Source organism: Carassius auratus, unplaced genomic scaffold, assembly GCF_003368295.1.
Source record: "Carassius auratus strain Wakin unplaced genomic scaffold, ASM336829v1 scaf_tig00030296, whole genome shotgun sequence".
Classification (NCBI taxonomy): Eukaryota; Metazoa; Chordata; class Actinopteri; order Cypriniformes; family Cyprinidae; genus Carassius; species Carassius auratus.
In genome coordinates this window covers 41,485-66,619 of record NW_020525843.1, presented here as the reverse complement: position 1 = coordinate 66,619, position 25,135 = coordinate 41,485, and the positions used below count along the sequence as shown (strand labels likewise).

Below are 25,135 nucleotides of genomic sequence, written 5' to 3'. Positions count from 1 at the left end.
ATAAAACTTTTGTCTGTGACATATTTGTATTGTGTGATTTTATTTTTTATTTATTTATTCTGTTAATAAAATCACTTGAATCATAGACTGACATTCAGCAGGCTATAGTGATTTTGAGTGTATGAATATTTATTTTTTAAACCATCAACTTAAAGGGGCTGTAGTGTTTCTTTGTGCCCCATTAAAATATTTGGGTGATTGCATAAATGGTTAAATTAACATTTCTCTTTAAGACTGGTCATAACTTTTCAAGTCTTTTACAAAACAAAAAATTATATTTGTCTAATTTGGATCTAAAAAATTTATAAACATTACCCCTTGACTAACAGCTAGTCAGACTAGTTCAAAACAGTCTTACCATAGTTCCTAAGTAAATGCAACTGGACCCAGATTTTATATTTTTCGTTATCTCCATAGTGTACAAGTTTCCATGGTTCTTTTTTATGGTTTCCGTTTTTTGAAACACCTTGCTTTAAAACAACCATAGAAAATTATTTTGTGGAACATATGGTTTTCTTGCTTTAAAAACTATTCTCTATTTTTGCATTTTTCAAAATACATCCACAAATACATTTTAATGTTGAGCTGCTTAAGCTCTTCTATAGATTAGCTGCCTTTTCTGATTTGCCATGTTTTAAATTCAAACATAAAATGAATAAACAGGCCGGCATAAAAAAAAAACTCAAGCTACTTTTCCTTTCTTTTGAAAATGTCATTTTTATTTTGATTACAATCTCACAATAGCTAAAACATAAGCTACAAAAAAATTGAAGAGGCTTCAGATTTCACATTCTTCCGAAAAAGGAATCCCTTTTCACAGTTTATTTACAGTGTTCATGTTACACTGTTTACATAGGCTAAATACTCAATCTGACAAGATATGTGGTGTCATAATGATATTCCGTGTAATGTTCTGCTCAACTATCCTCCGCATCTCCTTCAAGGCCCGGGCTTGCATCAGGATGTGGTTTTTGGCCAGGAGCAGCGTCGCTATCTTGGAGAGTTTTTTCACGTTTTCATTCGGTGTGTACGGTATGACCGCTCGCAGGTCATCCAGCGCGTCGTTAAGATCGTGCATGCGTCTCCGTTCACGCGCATTGTTAAGCAGCCGCAGCGCTCTGGGCTTCTTGACTGTTCCGCTGCTGGGCACCGAGTCTCCGTGAAATCCATTTTCCAACCACTGAAAACTTTTTCTGTCCATCTCCGATGCTGTCTTTTCGATTATGCGATGACCCGATGTTAATTCAGCGTAGGGGTGCGTGGGAACTCCTTCACCGAGGCTCTGACCGTATGGCGAGCTCCTCATGGAGATGTGGAAGCGCAGTTCACAGTCTTTGTCACCAACCGGCAGTGGATTCATTCTCCTGATGTTCATTCTGTCAGCAAATATGACTGTAGGATTTTTCCGCGTCCCTTGTCGTTAGAGTTTGCTGCAGTAAACGCCTATTTGACCTGTCGAAACTTTTGAAGGATTAACAGTCTGTCCAATCAAATCTGCGTCCCGTCACACAAACAACAAACAGGTGCTGTTTTGATCTATTAGGACGCGCATTGTTTTACAGTCATAATAACAATGATATTAAAAATATGTTTACTTGATGTAAGATGGCATTTTGCTTTAATAAACATTTAGCCCACGTGTTCATAATTTTCAATCTGAATATTTTGGGGTTAAATTTTAAATGTCAGTAAAGAATTGTAGATTACATGAAAGCAAATAATTAAAGCTATAGGCCATTTAATTATTTCACTTACTTAATATTTTTATTGTAATTTCTATCATTTGTATGCTAAATGGTTAAAAATCTGCTCCAGAGAATTTGATATTTGATTTATAATTTTTATTGGTGATATTCTGTCATATAAACTGACTTTGTGAGGAATGTAAAAGACTGGCTTTGCTTTTGCCAAGTTACTAATGGGTGTTAATCTAACATGTGTATGCATGCAAGAGAGTGGAGACATTTTCTCGCTCAAAAAGTTGTAAGGAAACTGGGCACACAAACACTATTTCTGAATGACAGTAGACCTCTGGTAATAGTAAATGCAAAAAAAAATTAAAACATTTTTGTACAGTAACACATGATTTATTTTAGGAAAACAGTTGGTCCGCATTGTATAAACAGATTTTATGTCAGTCAAAAATGATATAAATGACAATATTCCTCCCACCCCAAGAAATGCAATATTTTGTGATAAGGAGAAACACATCTGTTCAATATGAGAGCTGATGGCCTAATTTGTTTATTCTAATCATTCAAATGCAAACATGATTCTATTAGCCATAAACATGTAAAATAATGATAGACTCAGAAAAAATCTATGAAATATTTTGAGAAAACAACAACAACAACAAAATTGTGCATCATTGGCAGTGCTGAATAAGCCTGGTCTCATGAAAATGTGTATAAATATTAGGCCAGATACAAACAGAAAATCATGGTATTGATACACAGATATTGACTTTGGTGTACATATGATACTCACATGTTTTACATGCATATAATACAGCATATATGATATGCCATTTGTTACACAGCTTTTCGCGAACATATGATATGCATCTATTGTGTATCATATGCATACCAAAGTCAATTTCTGAATTTAAATAGAAAAAAATCATGCTATTGATATACACACGTTCATTAAATTGGTTTTGCTGGAAAAACAAATGACAATTTTCAGATTCATACCAAAAAACATTGGTTATAATGTTTTCTGTGTGCTTTGATCATCTTTGGAACACAAATTAAGATTTTTATTAAATTCAAGAGCTTTCTGACCCTGCATAGACAGCAATGCAACTGACATATTCAAAGCAGAAATGGGTGCATATTCAAACATAGTAAGAACATTGTTAAAATAGTCCATGTGACATCAGTGGTTCAACCTTAAATTTATGAAGCGACAAGAAAACTTTTTTGTGTACAAAGAAAACAAAAATACAGACTTTATTCAACAATTTCTTCTCTTCCATGTCAGTCTTCAATGCAAATTTACGTCTCAGATTCATCAAAAATATCTACATTTATGTTCCGAAGATAAACGGAAGTCTTACGGGATTGGAACGACATGAGGGTGAGTAATAAATTACTTGATTTTCATTCTTGGGTGAACTATCTATTTAATTTCTGATGTAAAATTGTCTGAAAATTGTTTCTACACATTTTTTTCTTCAGTGATTGCAAAAGATTGCAATAAAATATCGATTAGCACATGGCCTTTAGCCATAGCTTGGTCTTCACTTTAGTAAATGACACATGACCAGAAATATATCACAAGACCTCATCATTATGGGGTCCCATTTTAAGAGGAGGGACTGATGACACAATAAAGGAGATGCAGGGAAATCCCAGTGACTTCACTCAGTCAGGCATCAGTCACTGGGTGATCTCTGCATCTCCTTTATTGTGCAAAAATTAAAATTACAGCACACCCTCTCATCACTATATTGCTGATGAATTTTCCCTTGAAGGTGCCCGCCAATTTCTATGAATTCTGTTTTTGTGTTAAATTAGATAGCCGAAGTTGAATTAGATTGGATTGATTGAATAAAGATCATAGGTAAATAATATTGTAATGTAATAATAATATAATTTTTTTCCATATTAAAATTTCATTGTATTTAATTATCCCAGTTTTATATATGGATGTATGTATATACAGGTGCATCTCAATAAATTAGAATGTAGTGGAAAATTAATTTATTTCAGTAATTCAACTCAAATTGTGAACCTCAAAATCACTTGTGATGATCTGGGGTGCAATGTCATCTGCTGGTGTTTGTCCATTGTGTTTTTTGAAAAACCAAAATCACTGCACCCGTTTTCCAAGACATTTTGGAGCACTTCATGCTTCCTTCTGATGACCAGCTTTTTGAAGATGCTGATTTCATTTTCCAGCAGGATTTGGCACCTGCCCACACTGCCAAAAGCACCAAAAGGTGGTTAAATGACCATGGTGTTGGTGTGCTTGACTGGCCAGCAAACTCACCAGAGAATCTATTGAGGTATTGTCAAGAGGAAAATGAGAGGAAAATGAGAAACAAGAGACCAAACAATGAAGATGAGCTGAAGGCCAGTCAAAGAAAACTGTGCTTCCATACCACCTCAGCAGTGCCACAAACTGAACACTTCCATGACACGCTGAACACTTAAACTACTTCATTCTGTGTGCATTAAATGTATTTAATACACAAGTTTAACGATTTTAGTTGAATTACTGAAATAAATGAACTTTTCCATGACATTCTAATTTATTGAGATTATGCACCTGTGTGTGTGTGTACAGTATATAAACTTGTACAAAATGTACCAACAATATTACTATATCAGAATATCAGTCAGATTTGGAACACATCCCTCCTGTTATGAATCTTAGCTACCCATGTGACCTACTCTGTGAAACTGCAGAGGCTAGTTAAAACACTCACACTTTATCACTGGACAGCTGGTTGTGGTGAGATGGGGGTCCCTGAGTCAGAAGTGGGGTGAAAGTAAAACCTGTTGCTGGGCGACCGAATAATAGTTGCTATGGTGAGCATGAGTTGAGCAGCTGGTCCCATCAGCTGAGACATGTAGGGCAGAGTGGATCTCATACTGAAGAGAGTGATGTAGAAACACGTGGGAGGAAGAGAGGAAGAGAGAAGGAGGGTGGGAGAAAGAGAGAGGGGCAGTGGAAGTAAATGATGGGTGCAGAAAAAGAGAACTGTAAGAGAGGAATTATCAAACAGGATGAAATAAGGATTATTTCAAGTAATAAGGATGATACTGACAGTGAAGGGGGAAAAGCTGGATAAAATAAAAATAAATATATTTAGTCCAGAATATTCATTTTTGCCTATTATTTCCTAATAATTCCACTTTTTGCCTAATTATCCCGTTATTAAAATATTGTGTTTGCTCTTTTCTCACAACATCTATTTTTCATAATGTTATATATGCAATCATTCTAATTATGATATGTGTCCAAAACATCAAACAAAGTTGTTTGATATTTTTGTATGTTGCCTTTTAGCCTTTGAATTTTGTTTCATTATTGCTTTATATAGACTAAATATTTTTTGTCAGCAAAATTGGCTTGTTGCAATGCAGTACAGTAGCCTAACAATATTTTTTTTAAATGAGCAAATTTAAATGTCTTTTAATAATCCCTTAAAGAATACGGGGCTTCTTTGACCTCTACAGCAGGGTTAGATAGCCTATACATGACAGTAGTAGCAGGTGCAGGCAGTTAGCCTACTTAAACTCAAAGGGCTTCCTCAGCTCTTATTCATCTACATTATCTTGACCCCTCATCAATGACAAAGCTCGAAATCGTGCACCTGCATCACCAAAAATCTCCCTCTTGCACAGACTTTCATTAGTGGTGTCATCTTGTGATGGAGAGGGCCCTGTCGCACGGCGGAGTGGACAGGCCGCTGAAGGGCAGGCACGCACGATGAATGGTCCGGACGGTATTGTAATGTAAAGACAAAACTCCTCCCTTGCACAATGGAGAAGGAAGTAGGCTCAAAATATCGCTTCAGAGGAAGAATAGGCTAAATAACCGTTTTCCCGGTTAAGCATATATTCTGGGATTTTACACATTTAAAGTCTAACTGAGGGGGATTAGAAATTAGGAGAATTCAATATGGTGGATGGATTATAGACTACTGCAGCAAGCTGTCAGGTCCATGAAATCGCACATGGGTTATGGGCTTCTACAAGCTTCCTAAATATTCTAATCCCTTCACTACCTATCCTCCCACTGGCTCTCATTAGATGGGCCTATTTGTTTACAAATCACATTTTTTAGGATAATTCATGGAAACTCGTGCAAACAAAGAATCTGGGGTAGTGGGCATCAAATGTAGCCTATTTGGACTGCAACTATAGGGTAGTTGGCAACTTGGGCCTACACATTTTCAAATTAAAGTCTGAACCCTTAATGAATATGCATGTATAGCTTTTACTTTTAAAAAGTGATTTCAAACGTTTAACTATGAAAGTAGTTAAGATTACAAGGTGCAAAGTTGTAAAACGCTCACAAATCTCTTTCAGCAACAGCACCTATAAGCGTATTTTACTACTTATTTTTTATTTCTTTGAAAAGGATTTTAATATTTAGCTGACGTATTTCAGATTTATTTTTAGCTATTAGTCCTATAGATTAAATGTACCCTTCTACATCCACCCAAAGCTCAGAATCTGCAGGAAATGCAGGTTTGAGACGGTGGGGACCGAATATAATTGTTGCTTTCCTCTCTAAAGACTAGAAATAAATAAGCCAAAAGTAGGCTACATGTGAAGCAAATGATAAACCATGAACTGACCATGGCAGACATTGTTTAGAGTGCTCGGGGACATTTCTAACAGCAGCTGGAGTTTGCTGGAGTTTTGGGAAGTTACTACATCAACTCAACTGAACGTAAAGGGCGCTAATGGCTCTCAGTCCTCCGAATGTCAGTCTCACAAGGTTTTCAAGGGCACCGCACTGATGGGGATTTGGTTAACGGGAGGGGAGGGGGCATTCGGTGCGGCTCATGACGTCACCGTGTCCCGACGTAATCCTCTCGCGCTGGAGTCCTATCAGCAGAGGAGGGCGAGCGTGCGGGGACGCGAGGAAGCAATAATCTCTCCAGAAGGGATCAGCGCAACCAAGACGCAAACGAGGCCATTTAACACTACAGCAGAAGACGATAATGATTAAAAACGGGATACAGTCGGTGTGTTTAGGCGGTAAACGACAGGCGTGACCCCATTGCTCGATGCGGGATGCAGGAGGGATACGGCGGCAGCTCTAAAGATGCTCGACGGAGAAAATGGAGCATCGTGTTTACGGGGGACTTTAGTGGTGTTTCAGTCATTTTGCTTGTTTTTGCGGTGATATTATATTATTAAGGTTGGTCGACAGCTTTTTGTAAAATAGTTGATCGTGCATTTTGAGATTTTAAAAGTGTTTTGTTTACACTTGATGTAGTCTGAGGGATGCACTACTGCAGAGGTCAGCAAAATGAGTGAGAATCATAACAATGCGCGCCCTTCAGACGGATACCTTCTTCATTGCTTTCATTCTGTCGCCTGTAATGCAATTCATTGATCTATACGACACCGGTTAATTAATTATATGCTATATTTGGGCAATGACATTCTTTTTGAATTCCTAACCGTACTGCCACTGAGGCACACAAATCCCAGATCCTCAAAATAAGGAGGACAATAGCTGTGGCTGCTTGAATTGAGGCTGCAGAATCATATACAGAGCAGCTCTTGAAGGGAGTTAATATAGGCCACTGGTTGGCCTGCTCTGCGCAAATATATGCGTTGGTATTTGACTGTCTTTCACTCGAAATTGAAATAGGAAACAATGTAGAAACACTATTGTGATTGTAACTTTGACGTTTTGTCGTCGGCGTAGTGTCAAAACGCATTACGACATCCCTCTTTGCAGTTCTCTTTGAAGAGCAGCCTTCTCTGGCGTGCGCGCGTCATGGAGGGAGGTGACATGGGCCCGCTACTCTGCGTGTTCACGGCGGACCTTGATTTAATATCTATACAATTAAGGCACGCGGTGAATGCCAAGAGAGGGGCCTTACAACGGCGAACCTGTGTCGTTTAGCAAATGTGCAGCAGAGATGCGAAGATCCGGAGTGAAGGCTAGTAAAGCCAAAGAGCAGAACAGGAACTGAGGCCGCTTGGGTTGCAGGCGCATGACAGGAATATTAATTTCGGGAGCTGACAGGAATGTGAAATTCCTGTTCTAATTTAATATATATACTTATTATTATTCTTAATATAACTAAGTCTATTTCTACTGGTATATGAGGTCATTTTCATATAATAATACGATTTAAGAGAAGATGTAAGACTATTAGATGCTTAAATCCCATAATTTAATCATGCCATGCACTGTAAACAACAAAGAATACGATAGAGATTTGGTAATATAGACACTACACTGTTTGAAGAATCCTGAGCAAATATGTAAAATGTCAGATATAAAAAAGAAATCGAGTTCCCCTTTGCAAAACTGAAGACTCAGAAAAACCGAAGACAGAAGGTCAATAGTATATCCTGAAAAGAATGGCTAATCAAACATTACCTGCATTATGTTTGGTCCTGTATTGCTAATTGTGTAAAAACAATGGCAACTGTATTTGATTTCTAATGTGTATTGAGTGTACTTAAATACAGCATTAAACTGAAAAGTATGGATTTGTTTAGAAAAAAAAAAAAAGATTGCCAAAAATGCCAAGTCGGGAGGACATTAATGTATACAATACAAAACATAGGACTTACGGTTTTAAAATATCAAAACTGTTCAATCTTTAATCCGCATATAGCATCCTCTGCCAAGACCTGTCACTTCCTTCCACACTTTCTTTGTTTACCTGTCAATAAACCCTTATTTCCTGCAAATCTGTTGCCTGCCTATAAATTTTGCTTCAAGTTTTTATTTCTGGCCAGATCTCTACTTGTGTTATCTAGATGAGATGAACAAGATGGCAGCCAATCAATACAGATGGCCCTGTACTCGTTTATTCAACTCTCATACAAAAGTAATAGCATTATATTTTGAGTAGTTTCAGTCATAGATTCAACACCTATTTTAATATTTTTCTATAACCTCTAGGAAATCATACTGTTATTTATATGCGAGACACATGCCAAAGACCTCTGCGTTTGACCACAGTGTGCTGATCTAGCTCTCATTGGCTGTTTATTTTAATGACTGTCCATCCTAGCAGTCTAAGCCAGTGGCAGGTGTGCACATACAGTAGTTAATAAAGCAAGCTACCATCTTCAAACTATTCAACCATTACTGGATAAGGCTTATATAAGGCTTATAGCACAATGCTTGTAGATAAACACTCTTCAACTCAACAATGAATGTTTAAGGTGGAGTGAATAAAATATTCTTTGCAACCTCTCTAAAAATGACCAATATCACAACTTTAGAAATTGGATTACAGATGAACTATTTAACCCTTTCAAAATTTTAGCAAAAGGAACATTTATGAAGCACTGATACGTAAACTGAGATGAGGAAATTACAGTATTTCCACATTTGTTATAATTAGCTCTGTTTCAAAGCTTATTTTAAAGCTTTTAGAAGTGACAGAGACAAATATGTATCCTGTATTTTTTGAGACCCCACCACCCCCCACAAATAACAAATATATGTCCATCACGTCTTAAAATTAAGCTTTTTATCCCATGTGTTCATCAAAGATGATGTCTCAAAATTAAAACAGTCCAGGTGGGTGTGAATAGGTTAAAAAGTGATACAGAACTCATCTAGGTGCCAAAAAAACTATTAGCAACAACACAGACCATTTTCCCAACAAAGCAAGGCAGTAAAAAGAACACCTTCAAACACCAATTACACCATATAGTATTATTTTAATAATGAGCATGATCAAATCTAAGAACGTGATAGATAGTGACCTTCCAATACAATGCATATTCATTTCAGGGGTGACTTAAATGTTTGTCTTGTAACTCTTTTTTAATATTTTTAGTATTTCATATATTTTCATGAATCTTTAGTTATATGACTATAGAAATCTGAAACCCTCACACGGTTCAATTCCGCTCTCCCACACACAAACACACGAAACAGCAAGCAGGTCCTAAAAAAAAAATCACGCACAGAAACCATATACTCTTTTTTTGTTTGTTTGTTTGTTTTTCTTTCCTTTAACAGTAAATCAGTAACATTAATTTTCAGGTTACACATTTGAGGCGTTCTTCTTTACTGTTATAATTATATGATCCTACGTTAAAGCTTAGCAATATACTGAGGACATGGGGAGGGGAAAAAGCGATAAAATAAAATCTGTTAAGAAAGGACAAAGAACACAACAAAAAAAGAAGTGATGCATCTAAAGTGATTTCAAATTAAAAGCAGTGAATTGCTACATCTCTCAGATTGGCTTAAAGAAACAGCGACCTCTGCTGGGCGGGGTTGGAACAGTAAGTAGTTACATCTCCGCTCTTTAAACATTGTGTATGGGAACAGAGTCTGAGCACTGGGCTCTGAACCGCAATGAAAACATTAGTTTTACTTGTTTTTTTTTTTTTTTTAGTACAGCCAGTGACAATGTTGACTTCCCTTGGTTAAGGATGCATGGGATGTCGTCTCCCTGATAACGCTGTTTCATTTGAGGTATAGAACAGCCATTATTAAACGGTTTCCGTAGCTTTAAAATGTTAAGGCTCCAAGCAGGAAAAACAGAAAAAAAAAGAAAAAGAAAAACCTGTGACATAAGTGGCTCGTCACTGAACAAAAAAAAAGTCAAGTGTTACATAATTCAAAAATAGTTTTTTTTTATAACATCATCTCATGTCAAGACATGTCATTGTCCCTTCTACGCAGTTGCATGATTCTCCACAAATCTTGATCTACAGAACGTAAAACTGGCCCGTTACAGTTACTGATGCTGGAGATGCCGCTCCCCCCACAACCAGAGTGGCGTCTGAACACACCCCCACCCCCGTCCCATATCACATGACTGACAAACACTCCACCACCTTCCCTGATACACACACACACACACACACATACATCACAGAAGTCACTACCCACTCATTTAACCAACTCTGAAGGGCATAGTGGGGAGCAGTGGGGCTGAAGAAACAAAAATATAGGAGGAAATAAAAGACTTGTGCACATATTGGTTGATCAAAGGGGGGGGGGGGGGGTGTATGAAAACAATACCAAAGAATAAAAAAAAAAGAGAAAGAAATCAAAATGATGACGGGACGTTGAGGTGCTAATCGACTTCAGCCCCCACAGGTGAAGCCGGAGGCGCAGAGGTTCGAGTCTGACGTTGGCTGAAGTCACCAGAATTAAATAGAAAAAACATAATGATTGTTTATTTTTTTAAATTTCATCTTGTGTCCTCTTTAAATTTTATTTTCAAATGGTCAGTCCTAAAACAACTGCTCATCATATGTAGGGGGCAGCCTTCTATTGTTTATTTCGGTTCTGGCGTTCCTGCGAGAGAGAAACAGACAGAGAGAGATGTGGAGGGAAGGTTACTTTGATGTACAGAAAAATCAAAAACTTTTCATAAAAAAAAAAAAAAAAAAAATATTCCAACAATATTTTGTACTACTTTTAAATTCTCACACACAAGCTGGGGTTACCACAACTTTTCACCCTTGAATTTCCTTGACTTAAAACAGTTATTCATAATTTGGATTTTTAAAGGGGTCACATGATGCGATTTCATTTTCCTTTCTCTTTGGAGTTTTACAAGCTGATGCTGTGCATAGATATGATCCTTGAAGTTGCAAAGACTAAAGTCTCAAAACCAAAGAGATATTGTTTATCAAAGTTAAGACTCTGACACGACCCCAAAAACGGCTCGTTCTAACACACCCCAACATGTCTATGTCACTATGTGGAATTATCTGCATAATGCCAAATGATCACACAACGAAAGAAGCCGTAGTTTCAGTAACCACAGTTAGTGTTGATGCAGCCATGTCAGGTAGATGCTGTGTGTTTTTAGGCAAAAGCAAAAGCACTTTTTATTTGGACTTCTGAAAGTAGATTACTTACAACAGAAAAGCGACACATTTTATGGACGACCGTTTTGTGAACCTAGAAGAGGAGGTCATTCTGCTACGACAATCTGGTGCTTCTGAATCAGCTACTGGAAGTATGTTTTGTTATTAGTTTAAGTATTTCCTATTTACTGTTCAAATGCGGAGTTTTGCGCATCGCAAGAGAGAGAGAGAGAGAGACGGTGACATGGTGGAATCAGCTGTCTTAATGGTCCATGGCTTGTGTACTTCAAACTCATATGAGTTTCATCACTGTGTCCATCACGCGACTCTGTATCACTTACAGGCTTGAACTGATGGTAAAACTAAGGACAAAATTAACTGTCTTTACATTTATTTTGAAAGATTATGGAAAGGGGCTTTACAATTCCTACGAGTGTTTACGGTGTTCGGCCAATCACAATGCACTGGGACAGTTGGCCAATCAGAGCAGCCTGCGCTTGTCAGACGGAGGGACTTTGTAGAAAACTAAACGTTTGAGAGAGGCGGAGCATAGGGGACCTACAATAATGTACTGTCTTTGAAAAATTATGTATTTTTTGAACATTAAACCATGTCAACATATTCTGTTACACCAAACACTTTAAAAAAAAGCATCATATGACTCCTTTAAACACATTTACACTCATTAGGAGTTTATTTGGATTTATTTAGTCTGTTGTTTCATGTCACGTCAGCTTCTAAAGCAATTTTCATGCCAAGAACAGGGTAGTACATGATCCTTCAAAGTTTAAAGTGGAGTGTTTAACAAGAAAATATTATTTCATTATATCTACTTAAAAATGTAATCTATTTTTTTTTTGTAATTAATTATTTGTTACATTTACTAGCAATTTCTGAGTGAAAACGGTTCCACTATAATTTTTTCACTATATCATTAAATCACTAATTCATTAATAAACCATTAATTATTTGAATACAGGAAGAGAAAATCTATATAAGATTTTGGGTGCATTGCTAAATCTAAGAGATTTTACTAAACACCGTCCTCAGGGAATTTTCTAAGTAAAACTGTTGTATGTGATTAAACAGTACAGTTTAACAGAATATATAATTAAAGTCAAATGAGTGTTCCAGGAGCAGCTACCTTCGATAAAAAATGTAACAAGTTAAATATTTTAGATTTGAGCATAAACGAAACATTCCAAACCTAATCTGGTTTTAAATTTTCTAAATTCTCTGACATATCCAATACAACAATGTTAGCTCTGACAAAACATAAAAAAAGAAGAGCTTACTTGATCCAGTCGGGATCGATTCTGGAGAGGAGCAGGCTCTAGGTTCTGTCAGTGGAGATGAAAGAAAGAGATTAAAATCAATAATCCTTGGACTCAAATCAAAAACATCAGCACGGTCTTAAATTTTTGTTGCATAAAAATGCCAATAACTAAATTTAACATAAGACTGCCAAATGTATTCATAACCATAAAACCATATATAAAATGAGCAAAGTAGAACCAGTTTAAGACATGTACTTTTGCTTATTGTCACCAGATATCTAAAACAATACAAGTGTATTATCAGCTTGATACTTGGATCACCACAGTACTAAAAACTACTAATGGATAAAATACAATAAGTTAAATATTAAATATAATAATAAAAAAAAAAACTTTAATAAGAGCATCACCATTCCAAAAAAACAGGTAGACACTGATGCACTGTAGCTGCTTATGGTCATTCACCTCTAAACAGAAATATTTACCTTCAGTATATGCATCTCTAAACCTCAACATATCTAATATTTTCACTATATCCAAATCATTAGCTAAACAATGCAGTTATTGTTAAACAAACAAACAAACAAACAAACAATAAAAGGTTTGGAGAAAGCAAATTACCTTTCTTACCACCTCCTCCTCCTCTTGCCGTTTCTCGTAGTGTGAGAAGTCATCGAAGATGGAGGTGGTGTGTTTGTAGGTGGCGATGATCTTCAGCACCTGCTTGGCCTTCTCCAGAGGCACCTCCTGCGTGTCACGGGAGTTGGTCACGGGCTTGTTGTCATTGTTCTCCAGGCGGATGTGCCTGAGCTGGCTGTTGGGTACGTCTTTAACAAACAGCCAGTCCACATCGAATTTGCCCTTCCACTTGTCCTGCGCCCAAACGCCGGCGCTGGTGCCGTAGTCTACAGGCGAGCGCATCTCCGCTACGCCGCAGAAGTGTCCGCTGCCGTTGACACTGAACAGCAGATAGACAGGACCCTTGCCGTTGATGCCACGAAAGGCTGTATCCAGCCGCTTGTTGCCATGTTCCGTGCTGCACCAGATGGAGTACTTGATGGAGCGGTGAATGTCGTCCTCCGAATAGCTCTTAATGATGAAAACCCGGCCATTTTTCAGGTTCCAATCAAATTCCTTGGGATTGTAGCTGTGTGCTGCACACAGCTTTTCAAGGACCGGGTGGGATTCCACAGCACAGGACCCTGGAGGTCCTCCGCCACCACCGTTGCCGACCCCTCCACCACTCGATGAGCTGCTGCTATCCATGCTGCCACCCCCACCGTAACCAGGGTTGCGGTTACGTGGGGCAACCCACCGGGTTTGAGGGGGAGGAGCAGGGGTGTGGTTCTGGTAAGGCAGTGGAGGGGGCGGACCCTGCATAGCCATCTGATGGGCAAGTGATTGGGCAGACGGGATAGGGGGCTGAGGTGGGGGCGGGAGCCCGTGATGGTGAGGCGGTAGGTGACCCTGGGAGTGGAGCGGAGGCTGCTGCTGGTGGTGGGGCAATGGCGAGGCCACTTTAGTCACAGGCCCCTTATTATCCCAGGTGCCAATGTCCATGTTGTGTTTGATGGGTGGTGGGGGAAGGGTGCCTCCAGCCATGGGCATCCCCGGCTTGGTCTTCAACTTCAGCTGCTGAGGCTTGGCCGGTTTGCTTGCGATGGCTGCCCAGGATGTGGGTTTGGGAGGCGGTAGCCCTAGTGGAGTCCCGCCGTTACCCGTGGCCACAGCAGCCGCCACCGGCCCTCCACCGATCACAGAGCCCACCGTCTTTACGCCAGAACCTCCTCCAGTCACGTCACCGCCGATCTTCAAACCCACCATGCCCTGCTCTAAGCTGTTCATACCAGGTGCTTTATTCAGGGTGTCACTTGGGAAGCCCGTTTGCCCGTCGGGTACCAGGGTGCCACCTAAAGAACTGGGCGGGTAACTGTAACTGCCCCCGTATGCAGAGCTCTGAGTCTGCTGGCCCTGGGAGCCGCTCGTACCCCAGGCGGAAAACGCTGGGTTTTCAGGGAAAAAGTTGAAGCGGTGTGGATAGATGCTACTACCCAGTCCCCCTGGCTGTCCGAACACAGTGTCATGCATGAAGTGATGGTCTCCATTGCTGAGGGGGGCGTACGGAGTGAGGTACGGGATCGGCGGGTCCCCACCGGTGGACCAGGGGGCCTCGCTGAGGGGGTATGGGAACCCAATCGAGGGGGCATAGTAGCTAGACAGGTATGGGTCGGTCATTGATTGGTAACTGTTATTCTGAGGGATAATCAGAAATAGAGTTGTTAGAATGCAAACCAAAAAATACTAATTTAAAAAAAGATCAGAAAAAAACAGATCAGACCTGATTCTTAGCAGACATTCCATATTCAACTGGAAATTGTTTTAAACATAACAACTGATAGACATTGATGTAGTATTTGTACAACCAGTTCCCTTTAGTAATGTATTGTGGTAATGTACTGGTAATAAAATAAATTACCAAAAAAAAAAAAAAAAAATCCCAGAGTAAAACATAGTTGGTTAATAATATTTCCCCCTCCAGCAATTACAAAAGCAGAAATGTTACTTCTGAGTTTTAAAAAATGTACAGACAAATTTCCCAGAGTAAAATCTAGTTAGTTATTATTATTATTACTCTTATTTTGCCAAGTAATTACTTTAATTCAAAATACTGTGTTTTTCCATGCACAAGCCAACAAGGATAATGCACTTAAAAAAAAATCATATTCAGTATTTTGTTCTCTTCAAAACATCAAAAACATGCTTATGCTGAGAAGCAAAACTGTAAAAACATTAGAATACATGTCGATTTAAAATTTTTTAAATCTATTTCACACCAAGAAAAAAAAAACATTTCTCACCGGATTGGACTGGCCAGTGAGGTATGGTTCAAAGTCATTGTCGTGGACTGTTTCTTTCTGATGAAGAGAGCCATTTTGCACTGAAATAAAAGACGATGTTAATCGTCAGGGTTACTTCTCAAATCACTACATCTGAAAACAAAATCAAAGCACATGCTAAATCCAACAGTCTTCTGTGCCCCTCAGAAGATATCACTTGACCAAAGCTATGCCATTCACATTTTAGATCTTCAACAACTGATAAACGACTACAGTAATGTGAACTTCACCACACTGATCTCAGTGAGTCATTCACCACATGTTCTGTCTGACTACCACGATACTACAGACAGTCATAATGAAGAGAACCATCTAAAAATTACCCAAGCCAAAGGACAAAAATTCCAACTACAGTAGTTAACGCTACAGAATTATCAAGCATAATCTATTTAATACGCTCAAAAGCCAAGCTCCCATTGCCAATTGATGTGTCAGAGTGGTGTTAATCCAACAGGAGCAGTTCTGGCCTCCAAGAGGAGGTATAGCCTATGGCTCCATCAGGTGATTGATTGAGCTCTCAAACAACATTATTTGAGTGAGATGTGAGCAACACAGAACCAGGCCATGACAGAAAATGAATGCCCGAATTTGACTTGACTTAGCCACAGCCGAGAGCATTAATAATGGAAAAAGCTGAACTTAATTTACATGAATGAGCCTATCCTGGACGTTTCATTTCTAGATCTGTACAGACATACATATTGTTCAGCAAACTCACCTTTAGCGTCTTGCCCTTTGGATGTCTTCCCATTCAGTAGGTGATTAGAGATGGATAAAAACAACAAGACAAAACATTAACACCTTTGAATTATAGTTTTAAACACGAGGTCTTCGTGTTTAACATGTAAATACTACACAACGTTCCCTGCTCTTAATCCACATCGACTCCATTAGAGCATCAGCAATAAATCAATGCACTATCATGAGTCGCTCGCCATTCGTTATTAAAGAGAAACGGGGGCTTATGTTGATATTTATTTAGTCAATCAAGGAATTACACGTCCACCCGGAGAGCTAAAGATTTCGTAGACCACACAGATCAGCCCAGGTCCAGAGAAAACTGGTTATAACTCTCAGAAGCAGACGAGAGAGATTGTGTACTAAATTAAGTTTTATCCTGATGCTCCACTGGAGTAAAACGCATTTTGTGATGTGTCGAACTGAACTGTCTGTTTTGACCAAACAATAGCGATGTAGTATTCGATGAAACGAGTGGGGAAAATGCTAACTCGTTAGCCATCGCGCATGTATTAAGCAAACCGAGGTAGAAGCCCGAAATGTCTCCGCAGAAGCGGCGGAGGCTGCACGCGCATTCCCTGCTCCTCCTAAAGGCCTTAGCAACGCCGTGCCACTCCAACCCAACGTACCTGTGGGTCAATACTGGTGGTAGACATTATTCATCAAGAGGGCTTCTTGAGATTCAGCAAGAGTCTTGCAAAGAAAAAAGAAGCAGCAGCAGCGAGGTTGCTCGGCGTAACCCGAAGCCTGTGGGTTCCTCTCGGCTCCGTGCAGGCTAAACTGCGCTTTTTTTCAGCAACTTCCACGACTTGATTCCGGCGATCCGGTCCACGCGAGCGCACTAAAAGTCCAGCCTGAGGATGTTTCCAAGAGTATCAGAGGATCTGCGGGTTGGGGGTGTAATCCAATGGTGTCACACGCCGAGTGTAAATTTATTTCAAAGTGTAAATATATATATTTTTTTCCTCCTCCCAGCCCGCAGTTATTGTGCACCTCTGTTCACTTCCGCCCAATGGCCGCTCCATCCGGGATCTGCGCGGAGGGACTGACGCCACATGGACCGGGTGGCCATGCGGAGGTGATCAACCTGAGAAGATTGGGAAAAAAAGTTCTTACTCCATAAATGTCTTCTTTCTCTTAGTAAATTAACTATTTCATACGTGTTCTTCATTCTAACAATTGCCTTAAGAAATTTAAAGTGTAGTATATTAAGTTACTAAATGAGGGCTGTACATATTTTGTTTTTGTTTTACCTATAATTACACATCTTAATAGTTTACATTATCTTAATAGTATGAATATGTCTGTAATAAGTTAAGAAAATAATAATAATATAGATTATGCTTTTATGTAATGACTCCACTACTTCATCTTAGAAATATTATTCCTCCTTCATTCTTTCATCATTCACAAATATGTGCAAACTTTTCTAAATAACTTACTGCCAACTCATTTCACATCAGATATTATTGACTTGAAGCTTGATTACTTGTCTTTTTCTTCAAGCTTTATTAAATCATTTGACTGGGATGATGAAAAATGTTCTTCTTTTTTTGAAAGCTTTTAATTTAGTTTTATTACAGACCCAAGCTGTGCCACCAAATTTATCATTTACATTTTCACTGTTAAAAGAATGTCATTAACAAGCTCTGAGCACTCTTGTGTCAGCTAAACCTCATGGTGATAAAAGGCATTCAGGGTAGTTAATTGATATTTAGATCTAGCTATTGATCTTCATTAGAGATGGGTGGGATGGGGGTCTTTCTGTTATAAGTTTACAGTAGGAAACTATAGGAGACTGGAACCCTGCAGGGAGCAGCAGCAGCTCTGTTTCAACATTACACCCACTTCACAGATAATGAAAAAGCTTTAATGATGAGATGCTTTTGCTGAATTTCATAAAGTTTAAATATATGTTTTCCCATGTTGGATTTGGATGCTTATGGATTTGGAGTCTTATGTTGTCCTAGGATGATAAAATATTGTACTGCATTGCACAAAGTAATGGCATACATAATAATCCGGTTTATTTATCAAGATTTTTGGTATCCTAATGCTTTAATGGTTATTATGTGGTATATAGGCTGCAAACCGTTTCCTCAACACTTATTTCAACTTGCGTTTTCTCATTCTATCCACTAGGTGTCAGTGTATTGCGAGTCAATTTAGCAACTCCTCGACTACATTCAAAACTCGTAGACAGAAAATAATAACGAAATAAAGTGCCTTTTTTTCTGTAAACTGTGCTGTTTTACTAACAAATATTTATTAAGATATACACTACATGTATAATTTAACAAAATAAAAGATATGACTCACTACAGTCAGCATTCAACAGTGTTCAGTAAATGCTGCATTATTTACATTTACAAAATGAGGTTTAATGTTCAGAAAGTGTTAACTTACAATGTTTCTGTTTTGCTTGTAAGACACAGACCAGCACATGCAGGTATTGTAATTGCTCTCTCCTCTCACAAACACGGCTCGTGTTACAGATAGTAAAAGAGACAGATGTTGATCATTAAACATTTAACAGCATTTTGCTGTATAATGACACAAGTGCATGTAAAGCAATTAATTCTTCTTCTTTTAATTTCCACAATTAAACAGATGAACTGAAAGAGATCTTTACAATATGTTTAAAATGTACAAAATGTAGGCTAAATGTACAAAATATAGTCTACCATTTGAACTGTAAAATTATAAGCTACTTACTAAAACAGTATGCAAAACTGTTTCACAGAAAAATCATATCCAGAAAGGAAAATAAATATGTATTCATAAAAGCATGTGAGGTCCATTGCTGTATCCTTTAGCTTTGGATTAATAGTTGCCAAACATGTCTTGTGTCTTGTTTTTTGTTCACTTGTTGAGTTCAAAGTGTCATTAGGCAAAATAAAAATAATAAAACACACATACTTTTGAATTTTCATGTTCATATTCACATCACTCTTGTTGTCTTAATTTGCATGTTTTGTTATGTTTATACATCATTTGGAATCCATCCACTCTGGTCCATTCTGAGAATGGTTAATGTCCTTTTCTTTCATCTCTTTCCCTTCTCAATGTTCGTTCTCCCTCTTAAAAGGTTGATGAGATCTGGACACTGTCACTTATACAAATCTGAAAAGTAACACAATGCAGATACAAAATCAGATTCACATGAAGTAATATCAGTTGTTTAGGAAGATTATTAAGAACCAGCAAAATATACACATAATTACTAAAGGCACTTTTAAAAGATGGAATATAAAAATTATTTTACAAACATGTGTCTTCCTCTTCATTGAAGATGTTGACAACATAGCAGGCAAATACAAATCCCAGGGCCTACATGCAAACAAACAAAGCATCAGGTTCAGTAAAGTCACATACAAGTTTTTTTTTTTTAAATGAATTTCTATCTTGGTGCATATGGATGAATGACAACACATTTTAAGCTGAAGAGTTCATATGTGACCCTGGACCACAAAACCATTCTTAATTCACTGGGGTATATTTTTAGCAATGGCCAAAAAAACTTTGTATATTAAGGATATTAAGTAAAGATCATATTCCATGAAGATATTTAGTAAATTTCCTACCTTAAATATATAAAAACGTAATTTTTGATTAGTAATGTGCATCGCTAAGAATTCATTTGAAAAACTTTCAAAGGCGGTTTTCCCAGTATTTAGATTATTTTGCACCCTCAGATTGCAGATATTCAAATAGTTGTATCTCGATACATTCAAAATATAGATATTCAAATATTGTCCGATCCTAATAAACCATGCATCAACGGAAGGCATATTTATTCAGCTTTCAGATGATGTATAAATCAAAATTTGGAAAAATTGACAAATAAGAATGGTTTTGTGGTCCATGGTCACATATTAAAACTGAAGTTTGTAGGCATAACTTTGCAACTATTCATTTAGATTACAAAAATTTGGTATGCCTGACACAGCAGCACTGTTGTGAGAAATGTTCATGAAACCTGTTTGAAAACAGTCATTCATTTCGGCACACTTCAGCTTTAACAGATAATGACTTCAGTTTTAGGGTCTTACAGAAATGAACAGTTGCAGGGCGCTGTGCATAACTTCGATGTACTGAAATTCTAACACACAGCCCAGCTCAGAGACCAGAGCAGGACTTTCCATATGCTGCCATCTAGTGGTTGGGAGGTTTCCATTCTCACAGCCTGGACCATTGTCTTTCCACCATGAACGGTAAGATGAAAGTCCCAATGACAGGTAATTGCTGTCCTGCAAGACCACAACATTCTGAATTTGTAAACATTCATGGCTTTGTAAACATGATCTGTAGTACTGTCAATTTAAAATGTTGTTTAATCCTGTTCATCTGTGGTTTGCAAGATTATAACAAAGTTATGATATCATTTCATACCAATAACAGGAATGTATGTGAACTTGGTCTAGCACTAGACTGACATAATGAGTAATGGGGCTCTTTACCTTTGAAAGCCCTCCAAGGTCAAGATAAAGGCAACAGATAAAGATATTCCAAGTCACCCAAAACACGCTCCAGACTATATACTAGAGGAAAATGAAAGAACATAATAGACATCAGAGTTTGTAAAAATTCAGTCGGAACCACATCAAGTTAACTTCATTAAACAAAAATCCATATCTGCTAACAACCAAATTACTGTATTAGATTATATGCTACCATGAAAAAGTTTTGGATGGATGATGTATCTCCTAAGCTCACCAGTGCTGCATTTATTTGATCTAAAATACAATATTACACAAATACTGTATACAAATATACACAAACAGTTGTGAAATTTTATGACAATTTAAAATATCTGAATTTTGCTTTCTATGTATTTTAAAATGTAATTTATTTCTGTGATGGCAAAGCAGAATTTTCTTCAGTGTCACATGATCCTTCAGAAATCATGCTGATTTTATGCTCAGGAAAAATTTATTATTATCATTTTTTAAAACAGTTGTGCTGATTTATATTTTTCTTAAAACTGTGATATATTTTTCTCAGAGTTCTTTTTTCTCTCAGAGATCAACAAAAAGTTCCAAAGAACAGCATTTGTAACAATCCCTTCTAACATTATAAACATCTTTACTGTCACATTTGATCAGTTTAATGGATAATCCCTAATATATATATATATTTATTAATGATATTTGTTAGTTTTGATAAAGAAATCAAAACACATAATAATATTAATCAATGGAAATGTATTATTGAATTTAATACATTTGATCATTTAGGTATTTTTGTAATCTTTTTATATTTAGTATCAGTATTTTATAAATAATAAGTATAAATCATTTATTTTTATGAATAATAAATTGTTACATTGTTGTTTTAATAAAACGAGTTTTATTAAATGCAATATTATTTAGCATACCTATGAATTTCTAAAGTTACAAAAAATGTCATGAGTTAAATACAGTACACACCAAAACTATACAGCGAGGCTTATACTGGACTGTCCCAAACAAGCCCAATATCACCACAATGACGTGCAGGAAGTTGACAAGGATGGGTGCCCACTGGTAACCTAGAAAGTCGAACACCTGTCTCTCCACAGCAGTGATCTAGAAAAAAAAGACAGAAAGTATGATATGATCAAGATCTCTTTACATTGATAGAATAGTAAAACCACCAGCTACTTTGCATCTACACAAACAAAAACACCTCACGCTGCCCCAAACACAATAATGATGGAGACCCCATCTCTCTTTCCAAGAGACACACAATCAAAACCCCCACTTCTGTTTTTTCCACATGCTGGCTTTTTACTCAGGGTTGCCAGGGTAACAGAGCCAATGGGGTACAAAGCATGTGACAGAGAAATAGAGAGTGAGAGGTGGAGAAAGAGAAAAGGAGGGCGGAGAGAGAAAGGGTGAGCGAGAGGAGACGAGGGCTCTCTTTGGAGGTCAGAGGCTCAGGGAGAGGAGATGTATGGTTCAGAGAGAAGGTGCTGGGTGTGGGGGATGCTGCTCCTCTCATAAAGCTTCACTGCAGCAGTCATAAACCCTCTCTCCCCACTAAGCACCCATCCCCCATATCTGTATGCCACAATGCTGCTGTGTACCAGCTGTCCCCAGAGGTTCCACCTCAAATCAACCATTCGTAGCATGTCTTCACCACAGTCCCTCTCTGCTGTGTTCCAGCATGAGGTGCATTGACTTTAACCAGCCAAACATAAAACAATGAGATGAATCGCAGATACAGATGAGCTATCCGCTTTTGGTAACAGACATCTGCATTACAAACTCAGATTATACAATATATATCCATCCTGGTATATCTAATTCATAAACATGAACAGTCTTCAACTCATCTGAAATATTTATTTTAAGGATATATGAAACCACCATTAACACAGCAACAGTGCTGAACCTGTTGATAGTCGACATGACAGAGGAATGTCAAGCCAAGATTTATTGGTGCCAAATGTTACACAATATTGGACATGGTATGGCAGACATGCAGCAGACCTCTCTTTTTCTAATCATTGGCAGTGTGAAATGGTAAATTGAATTTGTTAAACCAGTTAAACCATGCAGCTATATATTCTTTTTGAGCCATCCTGAGATCAAATGTACACAACTGTAAAGACTAATAACTGCATGCTTCTGTTCTGCGCTGTCTTACTGAATATTCATCATTTATTTAGTAGGGGACTGTATTTAAAAAAAATGGCAAGACTGAGTTAATCCACTGAGATTATAGTCCAAATGTGATGTCATATTAGATTGCTAATATAAAATGCTGATTTAAAAATATATGACTGAATAAGCATCTCCAATTTCTATTTTTTTCATGCACATTTACACAGTCAATAGAAAGGAAAGAAAGAAAAGATAAGGTTAGACCAAAGTTAAAAGCCATACAAAGGTTAAGCAGAATAACAGCAGGGATATAGGTCACTGTCTCTGTTGGTGTTCAGCACAGAAACAAGAGGGTTTCCTCCTGTTGAGAACACTACTGAAGTGCAGCTACTGAACTGAGATGATAAAATCCAATATCACTTTGTGAGAGGAGAAAAGGATCTCACACCACTGGAAAATCATGTGCAACCTATATAAACATTTCTCCATATTACAATGCACAGTTGACATTTCTTATGTAGGAAATCTGCAATATAAATAAGTAGCCTAGATTATGTTCTATGAGCAAGTTCTAAATAAATGGATGATGGATATTTAATAAAAATCCTTTGAGATAAATTTTGGTGCAATAGCAGAAAAACAAGTGAGAACTGATACATATGACAGAGAAACATAAATACAGAATATAAATATATAAATATAAAAATGAGAGAAAAGAACATCAAATGTTTACATAAGCAAAGCTATAAATACAATATGTGCAAAAACAAAAAGTAGTTATAAACATAATATACTATACACTAATATATTATTTGCACTCACTGCAGTTCTCATTGTACTCTATTACAAAAATGTGGTCTAGTTTTGTGAGTGCTCCTTCACGACAATTCCTTTTAATAATAGTCCAATAACTGTCCAAAAGTCTACGTACAATTATAGTCTGTTTGCACTAATTATAAATGGAAAAAACTAGGGGTTATTGGCTCAAAACCTTCCTTCTTTCAAACAATGGACTACATAAAAGACTGCGGACTTTAAGACTTGTTGTTCAGATGTTCAGAAACTCGTCTCGAAGTTAATATCACAACGCAACATTTCATAAAAAGTGACAGATTAATAAATGCGATACAAAACTGCAGCGAGTAGACGCTTGCTTATACTACAATTCTATAACGCACTTACCAGCTGAAGAGCGCAGAAGAACATCAACATACACCTCCCCGAGCAGCAGCCCATCTTAACTATCCGGTATTAATGTAAAACTCAAAATGGTAAATAAAAGAGATTCATTTTGAGGTAGTCTGTTTTTAGCGGTATTTTTCAGTAAACTATGCTTCTCTTACAATGTGTGATCAGGTGTAAATACATAGCAGATAGGGTTAAAAACAATATAAAGCGGTAGGCGGGGGTAAATAAAATGGGGTGGGTCCTTAAATCAGCCACCGCCTCTCGGTGCGCTGTGGAGAGGGAGCGGCAGGTGGAGCACTAGCGGCTGGAAGGAGTAACCCCATCGTCCAGAGTGCACTCTGGGCTACTTGGCAGGAAGAGCTGCCAAATGATTAGATTTACTGTTCACAGAAATCAAGATCTGACTACCATTAACGCTACAGGGTGGTTAAGGCTGGATTAAAGCAGGGGGTTGACTGATATTGAAAATTCCGCATTATTTTATTTAGCCTATACACAATATTTTCAGAGGGAAGTTCAAGGTGAATGACTTTGTAGAAACCCAAGCTTATCGCATGCTAGTTAATTACCATTGGGGGTAAAACTCAGGAAGTTTATAGTTAGTAGTTATTTATAACATAACGTCGGAGTTGCTCATTTTCATTCACTGGGAATTGTAAGGCTGTCAAGCAAAGTAAGATTTGTGTGTGCGTGATGTGTGCAGTGCCTTAAATTGTAACCTGTTCCTTATATAATTGTTAAGTTAAAAAAACTTATAATGAACAAGTCTCATTCTTGATGCCCTTTTCCCCCCTAACCACTAGTCCCCATCCACTTTCATTGAATGGAAGAGAGCTTGGACATTCTACTTCTGGATGTATTCCACATAACAAAATAAAGTCACATTGGTTAGAAACAACACTGATGAAATAACTTTTGTATCCTACTCCCTTGACTTTACTTACCTGAGC

General features: G+C 37.7%; 2 protein-coding genes across 3 annotated transcripts; both read right to left on the bottom strand.

The window, feature by feature from the left end:
* Positions 1–9,363: 9,363 nt before the first annotated feature.
* Positions 9,364–17,461, bottom strand: LOC113080147 (YTH domain-containing family protein 1-like). The gene is made up of 6 exons (XM_026252367.1): positions 17,040–17,461; positions 16,391–16,415; positions 15,634–15,713; positions 13,397–15,028; positions 12,794–12,838; positions 9,364–10,980 (listed from the first exon to the last, which is right to left on the bottom strand). The coding sequence occupies exons 1-6, from the start codon at positions 17,064–17,066 to the stop codon at positions 10,954–10,956; spliced, it is 1,836 nt and encodes a 611-aa protein (XP_026108152.1). The 5' UTR covers positions 17,067–17,461; the 3' UTR covers positions 9,364–10,953.
* Positions 17,462–18,659: 1,198 nt separating this feature from the next.
* LOC113080157 (sodium/potassium-transporting ATPase subunit beta-1-interacting protein 3-like) lies at positions 18,660–24,338 on the bottom strand. Of its 2 annotated transcripts, none has more exons than XM_026252396.1 (6): positions 24,180–24,338; positions 21,840–21,977; positions 20,871–20,951; positions 20,463–20,660; positions 19,676–19,740; positions 18,660–19,533 (listed from the first exon to the last, which is right to left on the bottom strand). In XM_026252396.1, the coding sequence occupies exons 1-6, from the start codon at positions 24,231–24,233 to the stop codon at positions 19,524–19,526; spliced, it is 546 nt and encodes a 181-aa protein (XP_026108181.1). In that variant the 5' UTR covers positions 24,234–24,338; the 3' UTR covers positions 18,660–19,523. The 2 variants fall into 2 exon arrangements, with proteins under 2 accessions (XP_026108181.1, XP_026108180.1); XM_026252395.1 differs by having other exon boundaries at positions 19,680–19,740.
* Positions 24,339–25,135: the final 797 nt, after the last annotated feature.

What these genes read in the sequence shown, in the direction of transcription:
- LOC113080157 (XM_026252396.1), bottom strand. Translation starts at nt 24,233, where the DNA reads ATGGGCTGCTGCTCGGGGAGGTGTATGTTGATGTTCTTCTGCGCTCTT. An exon ending in TCTTCTGCGCTCTTCAGCTG is followed by an intron (nt 21,978 to 24,179) that starts GTAAGTGCGTTA and finishes TTTTTTTTCTAG; the next exon opens with ATCACTGCTGTGGAGAGACA. An exon ending in AGCCTCGCTGTATAGTTTTG is followed by an intron (nt 20,952 to 21,839) that starts GTGTGTACTGTA and finishes ATTTTCCTCTAG; the next exon opens with TATATAGTCTGGAGCGTGTT.
- LOC113080147 (XM_026252367.1), bottom strand. Translation starts at nt 17,066, where the DNA reads ATGTCTACCACCAGTATTGACCCACAG. An exon ending in CCACCAGTATTGACCCACAG is followed by an intron (nt 16,416 to 17,039) that starts GTACGTTGGGTT and finishes CTGAATGGGAAG; the next exon opens with ACATCCAAAGGGCAAGACGC. An exon ending in TCACTGGCCAGTCCAATCCG is followed by an intron (nt 15,029 to 15,633) that starts GTGAGAAATGTT and finishes ATTATCCCTCAG; the next exon opens with AATAACAGTTACCAATCAAT.